This window comes from Haplochromis burtoni, unplaced genomic scaffold, assembly GCF_018398535.1.
Source record: "Haplochromis burtoni strain Fernald_Lab_line unplaced genomic scaffold, NCSU_Asbu1 Contig_213, whole genome shotgun sequence".
In the NCBI taxonomy this organism is placed as follows: Eukaryota; Metazoa; Chordata; class Actinopteri; order Cichliformes; family Cichlidae; genus Haplochromis; species Haplochromis burtoni.
The window spans coordinates 116,559-133,016 of record NW_024582574.1 but is presented as its reverse complement, the minus strand read 5'-3'; the positions used below and the strand labels follow the sequence as shown (position 1 = coordinate 133,016).

General features: G+C 40.2%; 1 protein-coding gene across 5 annotated transcripts; it reads left to right on the top strand.

Annotated features, from left to right (window-relative positions):
* The first annotated feature begins 1,565 nt into the window (after positions 1-1,565).
* Positions 1,566-10,094, top strand: tmem154 (transmembrane protein 154). 5 transcript variants are annotated; one of them, XM_042226465.1, is made up of 10 exons: positions 1,572-1,777; positions 2,291-2,387; positions 2,505-2,561; positions 4,522-4,578; positions 4,755-4,775; positions 5,007-5,168; positions 6,271-6,325; positions 6,660-6,736; positions 7,387-7,429; positions 9,209-10,094. In XM_042226465.1, the coding sequence occupies exons 3-9, from the start codon at positions 2,522-2,524 to the stop codon at positions 7,416-7,418; spliced, it is 444 nt and encodes a 147-aa protein (XP_042082399.1). In that variant the 5' UTR covers positions 1,572-1,777; positions 2,291-2,387; positions 2,505-2,521; the 3' UTR covers positions 7,419-7,429; positions 9,209-10,094. The 5 variants fall into 5 exon arrangements, with proteins under 5 accessions (XP_005936764.1, XP_005936763.1, XP_042082399.1 ...); XM_005936702.3 differs by lacking the exon at positions 2,291-2,387 and having other exon boundaries at positions 1,566-1,777; positions 4,758-4,775; XM_005936701.3 differs by lacking the exon at positions 2,291-2,387 and having other exon boundaries at positions 1,567-1,777.
* Positions 10,095-16,458: the final 6,364 nt, after the last annotated feature.

The window sequence follows — 16,458 nt, the reverse complement described above, 5'->3', positions numbered from 1 at the left end:
TTTTTCAAACAACCTCCTGAGATATAAAAATAATTTTCCTGCACATTTCCATTCATTCTCTGCCTCTCTACCATAGGGTCCAAAGCGGGTACACCATGGACAGATCACTGATCTGACGCAGGGCTAACACAGAGAGACAGACAACAATTCACACTGACAATTTAGAATCACCAGTTAACCCAACGCCACTAACTGCCTGTCCTTGGACTCGGGAGGACGCCAGAGTACCCAGAGGGAAACCACAAAAAAACCCAAAAAAAACAGGGAAATTTGCCCAGAATGGTCCCAGTTGAACTCTTTGTTGCTGTGAGGCAACAGTACTAACAACTGCACCACCATATTACCCAAACAGTTCTGGTTTTGTATTTTATTAAGAAATAAGTAAGACGAAGAAGAAGACTTCTGCAAAAGCTCTATGCAGGGGCCCGATTGAGCCTTCTGGCTGGCTAAAATGATACATGAAAAATATTTTTTAGCGACTACTGATGAAATTGACAGATGCTTTTTGTTTTGTAAGCAATTTTAAAAAGACTTATTTATTGAAGACACCGATGGTTTTTAGCCACAGCTACACCTGTTGGTCTTCAAGGTTTTTGGGCCAAACAGTCTCAAACACGAGGCTCACACGGTTGAGCACGTCTATTTTAACCCCAAAACACAACCCATTTCCCCAATTCAATGCTGAAAACTCTACTAGGTGGTGATGTGGTGGGTGTATGCACTGTTGTGTGTATTGGGAAGCAAGTGGGTGCAATGCAGACTTTCTTGTCCCCATAAGGATGAAGCCTTCTCAGCAGCACCATGAGGTTTGCAGGGGTTTGATTCTTGACTCGTGGCTGTAAAATCTGATAAGACATTTACTTTTCTTCAGTCAGGCTCAAATAGAAAACCTGTGCTAACTTCATATCATGTCAAACCATAATTGTGAAAATTTTACTGAACATTTATATCAGAACGCTCAAAACATGCAGCCCAACTTCTCTATGTCCATTTATATTCAATTAGATATTCATTTTCTATCACTTCATTTATTCTTGTTTGTGCTAACAGAGTCTCATTCTTCTTCTTTTCATGGGAATCGAACAGTAATTCTGTGGTATACATTTTATCCCCACGTGACTCTTGAGGTGATCTGAACAGATAAAGCTGATGGCCGTCATGTTGAAACACATCACCGTCGCATTTCTAACGATGAGAAGAGAAACTGTGGTCTTTTTAAAGTAGGCCAAGAACCCACAGCAGCTGACTGATAACCAAGGCAGCATGACCCTGAGGTTCATGATCAGTGTCTCACCACAAACAGTGGCTCAAGCTCCAGCTATAGTGGACACAGCAGACACGCAGCAGTTTCACACTTGGATCATTTAATGCGGTAGCTCGGTGACAGCTTTCTTCTCTTGGCAGAGCTCACGCCACCTGTTTTTTTTTTTTCTTCCTTTTTTCCTTCCTTAAAGTTTGTTCAGCTTCCCCCTTCACTCTGTTGAGCTGCATACCTAACCACCAAGAATGCCATGAGGCGTGTGGCTACAAGCACACAGCTGATTGCATCACATCTCAGAGCGTCTGAGGGTGTGTGAGTGAGACAGAGAGAATCGTTTTTCTTCTTCTTCTATTTAACGTTAAGTCATATCAGGAAGTGTGATGCTGTGACAGTACAGAAGGAAGCGGGCGCACAATGGCACTATGTCTGTCTCTTGGATTGGTAACATGAGCACCCCGAGGGTGAAGGTCCCCCTGCTCCTGCTGCTGCTGCTGACCACTGTGCTGCCTGGGACAGGTAGGACCGGGGACATTCGTTTCTTTACTCAGTGAATTCAAACAAAGCAGTGCTCTCCGCTTTCCTGCCTCCTCCCCGCTTTTGCCGTTTGTGCGCTTCAGTTTTTCTTTTGGGGCACTCTGAGAACGTCTTTTTGACTGAAAATCAAAGGCTCCTATTGTTCACGCTTTCAAAATCAAAAAAACTTCTCCTATAGTTAAAATGTAACAAGCAGAAATTGACAGTATAGAGCTAGAAGAGTCACAGGTTTGACTGTGAGATGAGCACCATGTGTAGAAATCAGTTACTTGTCTTTATAGTTTTATAAGTCTATAACAAGGTCAGCCAAAGCTGCCTTTTACAGGCGTCACAGTCTACAGTTAATACACTCTGAAAAGGACAGTTTCAACACAACATTATTGTTTTTTACTGAGTGGCAAACTTGCTTTAAACCAGTTGCTCAACATCATCGCCTCCTAGTCCTCGGTTTTGCAACAGTTTTGATTTTTTTTGCAATCATTTGGACTAAACTAGACGGAAGTGCTGAGTTCCTGTGCGATCTGACTCAGGTTCGCTGTTTTTCACAATGTTGCCAATGAAGTCAAGCAGAAGTAACAGTCTTCAGCCCCAGGTGTGTTTCACTTTTGCTATGAAATGCTGCAGATGCTTTACTTTCAAGTGTTTGCCGTCCAGTTTCAATGACATAACAGCTCCCCAACACAAAGTAACGAGCTGTGTCCAAATACAGGGTTTGGCCAAGAAGAAATGGAACAAAGCGGGTCAGGGAATGACACAGTAACCACAGGTGAGGTGTAAATAATATGCTGCAAAAGTATGTGGACATGTTTTTTCTGTCAGTTGTGTCAGTGCTCTGAGAAACGGATGTCTTAGTTTGTCTCAATCTTGATATCTTGATATCTCTAACTGAAGGCCTGAAATTAAAAAAGAGATATTTGCTCATAAGATCACCATAGAGAGTAACCTGCACGCATATATGTATAACCTTTGCCTTGAATTCCCTTTATTGAAACAATATCTTATGATAATATAATTAAAATTTACTTCAATTTATGTCTCTTTTATGCATTTATTTGATGCATCAGTTTACAGCAGAACTTAACACCAATGTATTTATATACATTGGTGTGGATTTTAATCTTTTTTTCTGTCGTACTGGAGTTCCTGAGTGCACTTACACTGAAATTTTGGACAAAAATGAGGAGAGCCCTCCCCTCTCCTCCAGATCCTTAAAGAATCACTTCTCCTCAGGTCTGCACTGAGCCTGTGGGCTGGGCTGTAAATTAAGCATTTACAAGTCTGAACTTGCAAAGAGGGGAAAGAAATCCCACCATGTGACGGTGTTTCAGTATTAATCAGCCCACTCAGCTGCAGTTCTGCAGACGCTGTCACCCACTTCAACACGTTCTCTTGGATAAACATCCAACAGTGAGCATGACTTCACCACCAAACGTCAGGTGCCCACCTCGCTGAATGGGGGAAAATCCCAGAGTCTCCAACACCGTGGAGAATGTCTGCAAAATATGATTTCTTTTAAAAATCGCGAGTATTTAGGACTTTTTCCTCTAGTCTGTTACAAGTGTTTTGTTTTGTTTTTTCTGCGATGTTCACTCAGAGACTCATGCGTGCCTCTACTTATCAATACAGCCATTTTTATTGCTTTTTTCTGCCACTAAGGTGTATTAAAGTAGCTTTTACTTTCCTGTACTTATTTTAAAGCTGTAGTGACTAATTTTTAGATCAGCGTTTCCCACGAAAGAGACAACACAACACACTTTACTGTCTCATGACCCATGCAGCCAGCGATTCTTACAAAATTTCAGAGTATTAGCGTCCCTGCCCTCAAATACTCTGAATCATTTCAGAATGTACAACACTAATCGAAAGCATGACATGAATCATTCAGTGACTGTAAAGGAGGAAGGAGAGGTGCTTATGCTTTTCATATTAACACAGAATTGTATTCTTTTTCTTTTCATTTCGTTTCTTTTTTAAAATTTATTTCTGCTGTTTATGGTTTTAGCTCTGATAAATGTATTTTCTCTGGGAGTCTGCCTAATTTAAATATATTTGTTTTTACTTTGAGAGTGCTTTTCAGTTACTTGTGCAGGTGTTGCCTGCACATTAACTAAAATTAATAAGAATTTAAGCATCTTTGGACTTCATCAATGTTAATTTTGTAAGTGAGCTTGTGGAACAATTTTTCTTTTTTTTTAATTTCCTGCCCAATATAAACTTAAAATCATCACAAACCTCCAAGTGAATGTGTCACATCATAAAAGACAGCTTCAGGAAATGGTATGGAACCTCATTCTTCTTCTTTCCTCTCCCCGCAGTCGCCTCGCATTTATCTTGTGACCCTTTGAACGATGCCTGAACCCTAGTTCAACTCTAGCGACGACAACAATAACACTATTTTTTTTAACACACCCTCGGGTTTCTGCAAAGAGAGAAATTTTACTTACGTTTTGTTGCTAAAAATGAAAGCGGGCCTCGTATTGGGGTAATTGTGTTGCTTTTACTTAAGCAGTAATCTGGATATTGGATATTTTTAGCTTTACGATATTAGGTTTTTCTTTGTTGCTCTGTTTCTTTCATATTATAATAAAAAAAAACTGTTATGATGTTACTACAGCATCTTTTTTGTATTTGGTTTTCAATTTAGATGCTTAGCAACCACACTTTTTGGATATCTACATACTTTTGTCCAGGAGTATGAACACATCTGCTCTTTCTGTTGTTCCCAGTTGTTACTGACACCAGTATAGTCATCAATCAGACCAGTTCAAATGGGACTCTGTACGGTGGGTCCACAGCAGCTTTTATTTTACATGAAATCATTTCCCCCCCCCCCCCATCATTACATGTGAATGATGCTTTGCTTTGTTTTTTATCATCATTTGTTCTGTTTTTGCTCCCTTTTCATTTTGGATGAAACCATCTCACAATTTCTGGTTGTTTCTACTCGGGGTTCATGCAGAAGGCAGTGCCTCCGGTAGTGGTATGTATAACTGACTGCTTCTTTTACCACATGAGTAATGATTGCATTAATTATCACCTGTGCAACTGTAGTAGTCACTGGGCTGAATTGAATGTAATGTCAGTAATGCCCCATGGTTTTAATTCCTGTGAAAATCCCTTCTTTGCATATTTTTATGCCAGTGAACAAATTTTAAGACCGTTATGAGGCCTGGGTGAAACGAATGATTAAACTGCTGTCTTCCTTCCACAGTTGCCACATCAATAGATGAAAACTCCATGGATGAAACTGAATCATCAGGCCTGGACCCCATCATTATCATTATCCCTGCAGTGCTGGTGGTCTTAATCATCTGCATGATAGTTTGTGGCATTTTCATCAACCGCAGGTGGAACAAACAAAAGAGAAATCCAGGTATGTCAATCAGAGGAGGGAATATTTTAAAGTTTCACTTCTCTCACTTAATCCTGGTGTCACAGATTATTAGGCAGAGGACTCACTCGCAGGACTCTGAAGTTTAGAGAGAAGGTGAGGGTTTATTTACAATGTGACACCAAGTGAGGATATATACATATATACAGTGAGACAGATAACACAGGGGGTGGAGCTTCAACTTAATCCACAACTCACTCAGAAAGTCCACTCCAAAATGCTCATGCTCACTCACACACATCTACAGAAATCCAGACGGCAGGGAAGACGTGCAGGGAATCTAGAAGGCCTGTACACAGAGAAAAACAAAAAGTCCAAAAACAAACAAAAAGTGAAGGACTGGGGGTGATAGACTGAAGTATCTGAAATAATTTAGTGTTTGGTGGTTTTTAATGACTACTGCAATTCTCTTCTGCATGGTCTCCCCCAAAAATCCCTCCATAAGCTTCAACTGGTTCAGAACTCTGCTGCTCGCATTATCACCAGAACCCCCTCCTACCAGCACATCACCCCTGTTCTTCAGGAACTTCACTGGCTCCCTGTGAAATTCCGGATAATTTTCAAACTTCTTCTGCTCACCTTCAAGGCCATTCATAACCTCGCTCCTCCTTACCTTTCTGACCTGTTAACCACCACTTGTTCTGCCCGTTCACTTCGTTCTTCTTCTTCTATCCAGCTTACTGTACCTTCCTTCCGCCTCACCACCATGGGAAGCAGAGCTTTCAGCTGCTCTGCTCCCAGGCTGTGGAACTCTCTGCCCCCAGAAATAAGAAATATTGGTTCTCTCCCCCAGTTTAAATCCCAACTCAAAACTCATCTGTTCAAATCTGCATATTCACTGTGAATCCACTGTTTGTTCATTTTATCTTGTGCTTGTATTTTATTGTTCTTATTCTGCCATTGTTTTACTAAGTGTTTTATCTTATTGTAAAGTGTCCTTGGGTGACTTGAAAGGCGCTCATAAATAAAATTTATTATTATTATTATTATTATTATTATTATTTAATGTACAGATTATCTGATTTGTTTTTTTTTTGTTTTTTTATGACTGCGGCCTTGACTGCTGCATATTCTCTGCTTGTAGACCTGAGTAAAGAAGATCCATATTTGGATGGATCCAGTACAGAGAAGGTGCCGATGTAAGTGTCACCCATGTCATTTTGCTACAACTGCTTATTGAACCTGTTAAAGAACTGATATCATCTCGATGTTCAGCGCTTTGTGAGAATAACTTCCTGCTTGTGGCTGCAGCTGAATGATACTGAGAGCTGTAAAGAAAACATATACTACCCCCTGGCTTCTGTGCAATCTTTTACTATAATACTACAAACACGTCTTTCTTTTTTATTTAAGTCCGACTTATTAAAGATTAAAAAATGTGGCTCTGAAATCCTTTGAAATTATATTTAATGTGATGATACAAAAGAGAGAAAAAAATATGACTCTCAGTCCTTTCTTCTTTGTGTCTTTCAGGCCGATGTTTGAAGAGGACGTGCCCTCTGTACTCGAGCTCGAAATGGAAGAGTTGGACGAGTGGATGAAAAAAGATGGTAGGTTTCACTGGATGAAGAAGAGAATTTGGAAACAAAAATACTGTGGCTAGAAATCTGATAGAAATACAGATCACAAAAGAAATACGTCGAAGTTCACTGACATCCAGGTTTTGGTGGTGTCGAGTGACTAAAAAGAAGGCACCAGGTCTTCTTTTTGTCTCTTAACCAAGAGACTCTGTCAGTTCTGAAACAACTGGCCAAGAGTCACAGGCATTTAAGCCCCAGCGAGGGAGGCTGTGCCCTTGGAGGTTGTCCTGAAGGTCACTGACATGCCATTAATCGTATGTGAGTCATGACATGAGTTAGGGTGTGGAAAAAAAGTCTTGCCACTGTCACTGGAGCTAAAGTGCCAGTAATGCTCTCAGACAAAAACTGGTTCAACCAAAAGATAAAACGCAAGCTGAGCATCATAGTGTAGTGCAGTGACAGGTGCTCAGACTTTTGCAACCACTCCACCAACGTGAAGAGCCACCCGCACAGGAAAAGACCCAGCTGGTTTGAGAGAGGCGTGAAGGAGGTGCCACAGTTTATCCAGCAGATGTCGCTGTTGTTTACATCAAGTAATCGTCCAGCAGAGCTTCTTACGCTGAAGTTGCTTTATTCCACACTGACTGATCTCATGACTTTTCTTTGAATTCGTTGCATAGGTGAAACTGCAGAGGACTCTAAACGTCTGTAACTGAATTTAAGGTGAGCATACCTGTGCATATTATCAAGTTATTAACATTTACAGACTATTTTGAGAATAATTTCTCTCAATTGCAACCTCACAGACATTTTATATTGATAATATGCCTGGACACTTAGGATTTGTTTATATATTAGATTATTAGATCTCCAAAATGTGTTTTTAAACCAAATGATGATCAAGCATGAAGAAGTGTAGAGTTTTGAGTGACATTTTCCTGCTGCCTACTAACAAAACTTCACTTAATATTGATTTTCTCATAGTACAAACACAGAGTGTTGCGCAAACAAATTACTTATAGCATGTTGCACAACAATGCTAACACAACACAGATCAACAGCTGACTCGGGCAATAAAAAGTGTTTCCAAGCCGTTTCCTCTCTGCTGCCAGCCTCTGTTTGTTGTGATGCACCAGCTGGTTTTCAGCAGAGCTGTGACTGATGAACTGTGACCCTTTCGTCACTGCACATGTTTGAAAGCGCAAACACCACTAACATCTGTTAGTGATTACAACAGGCATGCGTGGAAGTGTGGTGCAACTCAACCCTGGAATAGTCTCCTTTACTGGAAGAGCCGGGAAGGCGAGGTCAAGGTCCGCTCCGCGAACTGTTGACCAACGTCATTTACACATTGCTTTTTCCCAGGGTTTTATTTCCAAAGCTGTACAAGGGCTAGAGGTTACTTGCATTCAACTAGGAGGCACTTTGTACACACGAGGTTACACAAGAGATCTCAAAACAGAAGTAAATGTGATGTTGGTGTTGCTGCGGTTGCTCAATGCGATGCCATCTAGCGTGGCAGCTGTGCCCTGTTTGTCAGACCTGTGAATTTCCACGGTGACTCGGGCACAATGGTGGCTGGGAGTAAGAAAAGAAAGCATATGCAGTGTTGCTGAAAGCAAGTTTGTTAAAATAACCTAGAATAAGTTTAACCTTTGTGACATTCAGACGAAAACCAGTCTCATGACCAGTTTTAACCTAGTGATTAATTCGAGGATCCAGCAGGCTTCATTTATGTTGCCCATGAATGTAGATGCTTTTAGGTGCTTCAGTCAACTACAGCTTCATACCAAACCTCTTCATCAGCTTATTTACCACTCAAATATGAAGCTCTGGTTAATGTGTAGCAAGAACGGAGGCTGTGAAAGGCATTGAGAGCAGAGCTAAACAGGAAGTTTCTGATGTTTGTGAAGCAAAACAATGAGCTGAAAAACACCAAAATGCAGATGCTTGGTTCTAAAGTGTGTGAAACCTTTATTCTACACAAGAATAGATTCATTGCCAAATATGCTCAGGAAAACAGGATGATTATCGGCCACTGCAAACGTTGCTTTCAAGTTAAGCACCTCCGCTCTGAGTTTTCACACTTATGTTTTTTTTAGTCGTGTGTGGGATCATCACCTTTCCAGCTCAGCTCACGGGTAGCAGAGGAGCTGTGAAGTGAAGGTTTTATTGTTTTGTTGCTGCCAGAGTCTGAGGTTTGTGATTAGTGATCCTTCTCTGACGCTGCGTGAACCAGTGCTTACCATGTGGGCAGCGAGGCTGTGATGGACTGTACGGCACTGTGAGTCAGTGAGAGTGGCACACTAGAGATGGAGTTGGGCTGAATTATGCTCTAATTTAAACCCTTTTGATCCCAAATATCAGCTGAAAAACTACCCGAATGTGTCAGTTTTACCACATTAGCTGCAAACACAGGTCACTGGAGTTACATTTTAGAAGGTTGACCTTTAAGTCTGACATGTCTACCTCTTTCTCTTTCCCATGATTCCCTGTCTGCAGGTTAAAGGAGACACTGTCAACACAACGCAAGCCAGCACTGATGTTTGAACCTCCTCCACCAGCAATAATCCAGCCATGTGACTGTCTGGAAACAACAACACTTAACACTCATTTTTACAATTTTGCTGGAAAACAGCAACAAAAATTCAACCTCAAATTTTTTCTAATGCAACACCTCTGATAGCCATTAGTGAACAGCAGCATATAACAACCGAACCAAAACCATCTCTCTGTGATCCGTTTCACACCACATGGTGTTCTGCTTTAATATGCTGCCGAGTACATGTACAGTATTTTATGGCTCAGATTCATAATGTAGTAACTGATGATGTTACAATTAGGTCAATATCTCTCTCCTCTCCATCATAGATTGCACTGTTCTTTGTTTTTGCTTATGGCTTTTTCCTAAGCTCAAAGCCATTTTGTTGCATTACACTATGAGTCCCTCCAGCTGGAGGTTTTAAAGGGGAGATATCCAGCTGAATGCATGACAGAGAAGCAACTTTTTTAAGTGTTTTGTTTGAAATCTCAAAGCCTGTTTCTAAAGCTTTGGATAAATTATTTCCCGTCATCGAAGCAGCTCTCAGAAAGCTGCACCCGATAAGATTTTTATCTCTCCACAGATAACAAATAACTCGTTGACTGAACACTTTATATTCTTTCCTTTGTCTTTGAAAGTGTTGAATCAAAGCAGTTGTAACATTGATCCAAATGTGAGCTCTACTTTCTTATAGCGTCAGTCAGTATTGTGCGGGATCCTGCACTGTAAATATGAGAATACAGTATACCAAAAGATGTTTGTAAATATTTCATAAAGGCACTTGTGTCATTGATTTGTTGATGGTGCTTTAAGTAAAATTTCAATAAATAAAACCTTGCCATAAAATTTGTCTCTCTTTGTGTGTGTGTGTGTGTGTGTGTGTGTGTGTGTGTGTGTGTGTGTGTCTTTGTTTTCCACAAAGATGGATCCCCTTGAAATTTAGACATCACAGTCAACTGATGATGAATCCTGTACCGGTTATGGTGGTGCTTACGTTTCCTTCAGTGCCACTGTTCAGTTCGGATTTTTGATTGTCTTGAAATTTGACTGTAGGAAGCTCAAACCTTTTACTTCACCCAGTAAAATTTTGTATCCTAGTGATTTTGGTTTTTTCCTCTTGCTGTGTACCCATGAAATTACAATTTGTGGATCTGGTGTGTGTGTGTTTCGTCTAAACTAGTGCTTGCCCATGTTAGAGTAGTCCTTGAACCTTTCTGGAGTGTTAGCATGCTAATATTACTGGTATTCACATTTATAGATGTGAAAAAAGAAAAGAAGGAGGTCTTATATGTTAAACGTGGGTTGATTTAAGCTGTTGCTAGGTGGTTGCTAGGCATGTATAAATCAGGTTTTATGGCTATAGATGAAATCTTGCGAAGGTGTGAAACTAAAACAACAGGATGTTTTCACATGGTGCTAAAAATAGATAATTTTAACCCGTTGCTACGTGGTTGCCAAGCAATGTGGTGATGTCATAATATGTCATGCACAATTCAACACTTTCGATATAAAGCAGATTTTACTGTGATTAAATTAAGACTATAGGATGTTTTCATAAGATGTTGTCAGTGCACGAATCCATAAACAGGCCGTCTTAACTCATTGTGAGGCCGTTGCTAGGCAGCATGATGCAATTATCTGATATAGATAAGAACCTTCAGAAGCCTAAAGGGAGATGAACCTGTGTGCCAAGTTTGGTTGCTCAACTTCTGATGTTCTAGGAGGAGTTGGCGGACAAAGAAACAAATAAATGCAATCTCTCTCTTTCTCACACACACACACACACACACACACACACACACACACACACACACACACACACACACACACACAGACAGACACACACACACACACACACACACACACACACACACACACACACACACACACACACACACACACAGTAAGATGCAATCATTTCATTTTTATGACTAAGTACCTGTAAAAACAAACCCAGCTGAAGCCTGTGGTTTTGGCTAATTAGCGCCTCTTTTTCTAACACACTAATCATGTAGCGCTGCACAGAAAGCTGCTTTTCCTTTTATACTGTGTGTGATTCTAATGTTTTAGCCATTGTGCTGAAAAACATGCAGCCCGTGAAGTCATAAATGAAACTGTAGCTCGATGCAACAATGGCTAAAGCTCTTTTAAAGCAACCACTGGAGAGCTGGCTTGCTCGGGGGTTGTGTTTTTTTAAGCGAGTACCTCTTTTCACAGTTCTGCTTCTTTGCACAACACTTACAGCATCCCCTCCCCTGACCACTGGCATTAGTCAGTGCAGTAAGGTTTGTAACAAGCTGAGATTGTGTGGTACCACCAGGAGCATGGTTGCTGCTTTATCAGTGTTTGCTGCTCGTAAACACCAACACCTGTTACGCCCATATCCACACGCTGTTTATATTGAAGAAAGTCAGGTTAAAGAACACCAAAGTAGCACCACTTACCTAAAAATTGCACATTCAAGACCACATTACATGATTTCCTATTTTCAGCTTCATGTTAGTGAAACTCAGAGTGATTGAAGTTACATTTTCATTCATTGCACCACTTTAAAGTGGTGACATTTGTGTTCATTCAAGCCCATAAGTATTTGACACAGCTTCTCTGATTCAGCCTTTTGTCTCTTTCATAAGTTTATTTTGGTTTTTCAGCCATGGATGGCCTCCTTCACTTCACATGCAATAATATTTCTTTGGACAGTGGAAAACTACCAAATAGGCATTCAACACTTGGAATCACCTGGGTGTGAAACTGATGGCTGGTTTTCCAATTACTTTTGATCCTCTTTGGTTAAACAGCTTGAATTAAATGCTGAAAGTCTGTGCTTTAATCACATGCTATTTGTTTGATTTAAAATCTTCTCTGGTGGTTTACAGAGGCAAAGTTAGAAAAAAAATGCCATGGTCCAAATACCTATGGATCTAACTGTATATAACAGCAGATTAAAGCACAATAAGACACGTGTTTCTGTCACTGTGGGCCTACACTCCGCTTTAGCTCATACTGCCTTGAATCCACTGATGAGCCTCTCCTGTTTCCATCTACAAGCTCTGTTTGTCTGATGGACACTTGTGAAAAGCTGATGGGATTTATACCACAGGAAGGTCTGAGGGAGCGAGGCCAGACGATCCATGCAAAGCAATGAATACAAATGAGAAAGAAGTCTCTCACAGCACTTTTTCCCCTCCTGTTCGCCCTCTTTCCCATTAAATTTCCAGACAGCAGTTCTGTCTGTCACCGCACGCATAGTGTCAGCGCTGACTTAACACCGAGATTTTGACAATCAACAGCTAACAGAGTAGAAAATTACTCTTTACATGCATGTATCAAACTTACTTGGTATCAACATTATCAAGTAGCCGTTCTCTGGCTGTAATTTGATAGGGTTTCAGTTTGGGGCATCGCACCGAGGTTACGTTTTTAAGACCTGCAGAAAAAGAAGCTTTTAGTTTACTTTATATGTAGTTAAATAGCACTCTTCAAAACAGAACAGAAGCTTTCCACTGCTCCCTCATTCACAAGGGTTCGTCACAGCAAGTAGCTCTACATATTTGTTAGATTTTTTTTAATGCTGGATGCCAGATTAATGGCACCATCCCAAAGAGGTTTGTGTGTCCTCCTGTGATCAGAATGGCGAGATTTTGCTCATTAGGTGAATGTGTAAGCGCTACCCTGTAGAGGGAAGTGCTAAACAATAATTAACACAACAATTTTGAGATCCTCAGTCATGGAGGCTGAACTGCAAAGGCTCAACCACCTTTAATGATCAAACATGTGGCTGGGACCACTGACGAGGCCCTGCCACAAGGTCTCAGGCATAGGGCGAGCACATATAGACGCAGCAGCTGGTACACGTAGGCAGGAGTTTTAAAAAACAGCAATAAAACCTTAAAATGTATTCTAAAACTAACAGGTGGCCTCTGAAGGGCTGTAAGAACAAATGGGGGTCACTCCTTTAGCTAGGTGTTAAAAGCTCAGCAGCAGGATTTTGAGTTTTGTTGCCTCACACCTTTATTACAGCTTCTTCACTTATCCTAAACAATGTGCTACAGAAATCTTCTAAAGAAATCCAAATAAGCTTCTGTACACTGACTCCTAGACAGTCATTAAAGAGGTCTTTCAGTTTGCAAAAAAATTCTCAGGACGAGGTTTGATAAATGTCAAAATGATATCACTCATAAGTGTTTCGAGAGCTTGAGAAGCCAAACGACACATTTCAACTGAGTGTTTGTTATAAGGCACTTGGGCTGCTTTTGGAACTTCACTATTGGATACTAAACATTAATAATTCTGCTATTTTTGACCTTTGGTTGCTCTGACTTTGCTGCAGAGCTAGAATATGCTCTCCATGGCTTGCCTCTTTGCTATATTTCTGACACTTTAGTCTTATGAAACCTTCATTCTTTCTGACCCTCATATTGTTTGTTTGCTGCAGGGTTTAAATCACTTAAGGGTAATTCATGACTTTCTTACAGACATATCATTAGATTAAGCTAGTTTCACTACTACTTATGTTTGTTTACGCTTTCTCTCCAATTGGTCCTTCTTAGTTGACTTGCTAGTATATTTAAAAATAGAATGAAAGACAGAGCCTTGAACTTCCAGCCCCTCTTGTGTGGAACAGTTTGGATTCAGGACACAGACGCCTTCTCTGTTTTTAACATTAGGCTTAAAACTTTCCTTTTTGATAAAGCTTTTTATTAGAACTGGATCAGGTGACCCTGAGTCATCCCTTAGTTATGCTGCGATAGGCCTAGGCTGCTGTTCTTCTTCACTCACCTTTTTTCATGTGTTTATACACCAGTCTGCATTTAATCATTAGTTATTATTAATCTCTGGCTCTCTTTCTTCAATTGAAAAATTGAAGTAGTGTTTTTGTTTTTTAATTGGAAAATGTATCATTTAGGAAAATATTCCCAGACCTAACCTTCTCAGAAGTAAGGATTTCTTGTTCGTCCTTGTATTCAGAGGCGGTTAAAAGTACACAAATTATTTAGGTAAGTAAAAGTACAAATGCGTGTTCCAAAAAAATACTTTAGTTAGAATTTAAATACTGTTTCAACAATTCAAGTAAAAGTGAAAAGCATGTACTCAAAGTAAGAAAGTAAATCGTCTTTGAAGGGCGTTTTTGCCAGTTAGCTTTTTGTGCAAAGCTAAGAACCTCATGCTATATTCATGTGCTAATAAAAGGATATTAGAGCATAGAAATACAAACATTTTTGTTTTTTCTTTCACTTTGCTTCCACAACTAAAAATACAGTGAGAAATATTGCATTTGAAATGATCAGACACTTAAAAATCATCCCTACCTTTATGCTGGCACTAGCTTGATTCTGCCCACCGAATCTTGTTGATATCGGCACCAAAAATTCTGTCCAAATTCTATAGGCTCGTGATTTAGGCCCAAATCAGTTTGATATTTGAAATAAAAAACTTCCATTATATGAAGTGATGATCCTCTTTTGAAATGAGTAGAAAGTACAAATAGTTCTTTGCACTTTTAATCATCATTGCTGAAAGCTGCAGCACAAATGAAGTTGATCATTATGCTATAATTACACTGTGATCCAGTGAAAGCTTGATGACAAAGTGAAGATGCACTTCAGACTCTGGCTTTCAGGTCGATGTGCTCCAGCAGCAGGTGTGGAATTTAATTTACTGGTGGGATCAGAGGATCAGATTATGGTTAAACTGGTTTGAATAAAACAGCAAAGTGATTCAAATCAAACATGACCCGAGCGCTTTCATCTTCTACTTGTGGCAAAGGAATCTCTCACAAAGGTGTGTATATTCGCAGATATGTGGGTGGACAGGTGCATTTATAACTTTGCTTAAAGGCATGTCTGTCACGGTGAGCAGACATATGATGTAATCCCCTCCAGGATTCACTCATAACATCATATTTCCAAAGCCCCCGTCTTCTCCAAATTTACAGGCTTTGTTGACTGAATCAGTGTCTACCCAGCAGGCACTGTTGCTGCCTGTCACACTCTATCAGCTCGATTTTCACAGACGCACCAGCATCCGTGTTTGTTTGCCTTCGAGAGTTGACAAACTGTGTGCGATGTCACAGAGCGTCATCTGTCTGTCGCAGTCGCCGCGTTCAGCCATTCTTGGGCAACGTTTGAGTGGAAAACAGGGACGAGGAAGTCTGTGAGCGTCATTAAAAGAAGACTTTCAGGTCTGATTTCGATACGTTGGAGTCGTGATGCACAATTTAATGCACATTATTTCCTCTGCGTCCCATTAAAGGTTGCTTCAGAGACATCTGCCAGGGCTGTAAATGCCTCTCTAGCTTTCTAGTTTGTGAGTGTTTGCAGTGCATAAACTATTTGCTATGCTTTATTTTTTGTGTATATCTACTTCTTTAGACCTCTAAAAATGTTTTTATTAAGACAATTCAAGAGGAAAAATGCTTCCTTGCTTCTAATAATATATGTTACCTCTAAAGGCCTTAACCTGTGACGAGGAGTCAAAAACAAGGCAAAAAGGCCTGGAAATCACTGTTTTAAACAATCATTAGGAAGCTCTAGGGAAAGTTCCATGTTTAGGTGTGGTGATGACCACAACAGCAGGCAGAGAAATCTCCCTGACACAAAAATTTCAAGCTGTGGTTCAGATTTCTTTGAGAACTCACTTACAGAACCTCTTTCCATAAAGCCCAGCTACAGCAGCTTTCAAACCCTATTTGAGAGAAAATTTAGCTAGAAAGTGTGGATATTTACAGTCATTCTTTGTTTCCAGGGTGTGCTTTCATTGACCGGATGCCAGCCTCAATTCCACACTTCTCATGATCACATGTTTGGTGCTTAGTGATATCTCAGGGTTTCAGACTCTCCCTGCAGGATCCAGATACAGGCCATGAAAATGACCATGAGCCAAAGCTAACCACAGCTGGCACCACATGGCTAACTTGAGCAGCAGCAGCCTCACACTAATCCACAATAACTCTCTTTTTTTTTTGCCTTTGAATAAATGCGGCTCAATATTCTGGGAAGAATTAGGGCAGCCTACATGATTTCTGACGTGCTGTGTAAATTTCCATTTATAGCCTCTCACTTCCTGTGTTATTACTCAAACTTTAATGATTAGAAAATATATATTTTCAGTTTCCAGTCATGAATACAAAAAATGTTTTATTAGTATATATAAAAATATTATTACATGTATTATTGTTGCTGATCTTCACCTAAGCATTGGTTTTGCCTCT

Coding starts and splice junctions, on each gene's coding strand:
- tmem154 (XM_005936701.3), top strand. CDS start 1,684: ATGTCTGTCTCTTGGATTGGTAACATGAGCACCCCGAGGGTGAAGGTC. Junction 4,579..4,754: donor TTCAAATGGGACTCTGTACG/GTGGGTCCACAG, acceptor GGGTTCATGCAG/AAGGCAGTGCCTCCGGTAGT. Junction 4,776..5,006: donor AGGCAGTGCCTCCGGTAGTG/GTATGTATAACT, acceptor TTCCTTCCACAG/TTGCCACATCAATAGATGAA.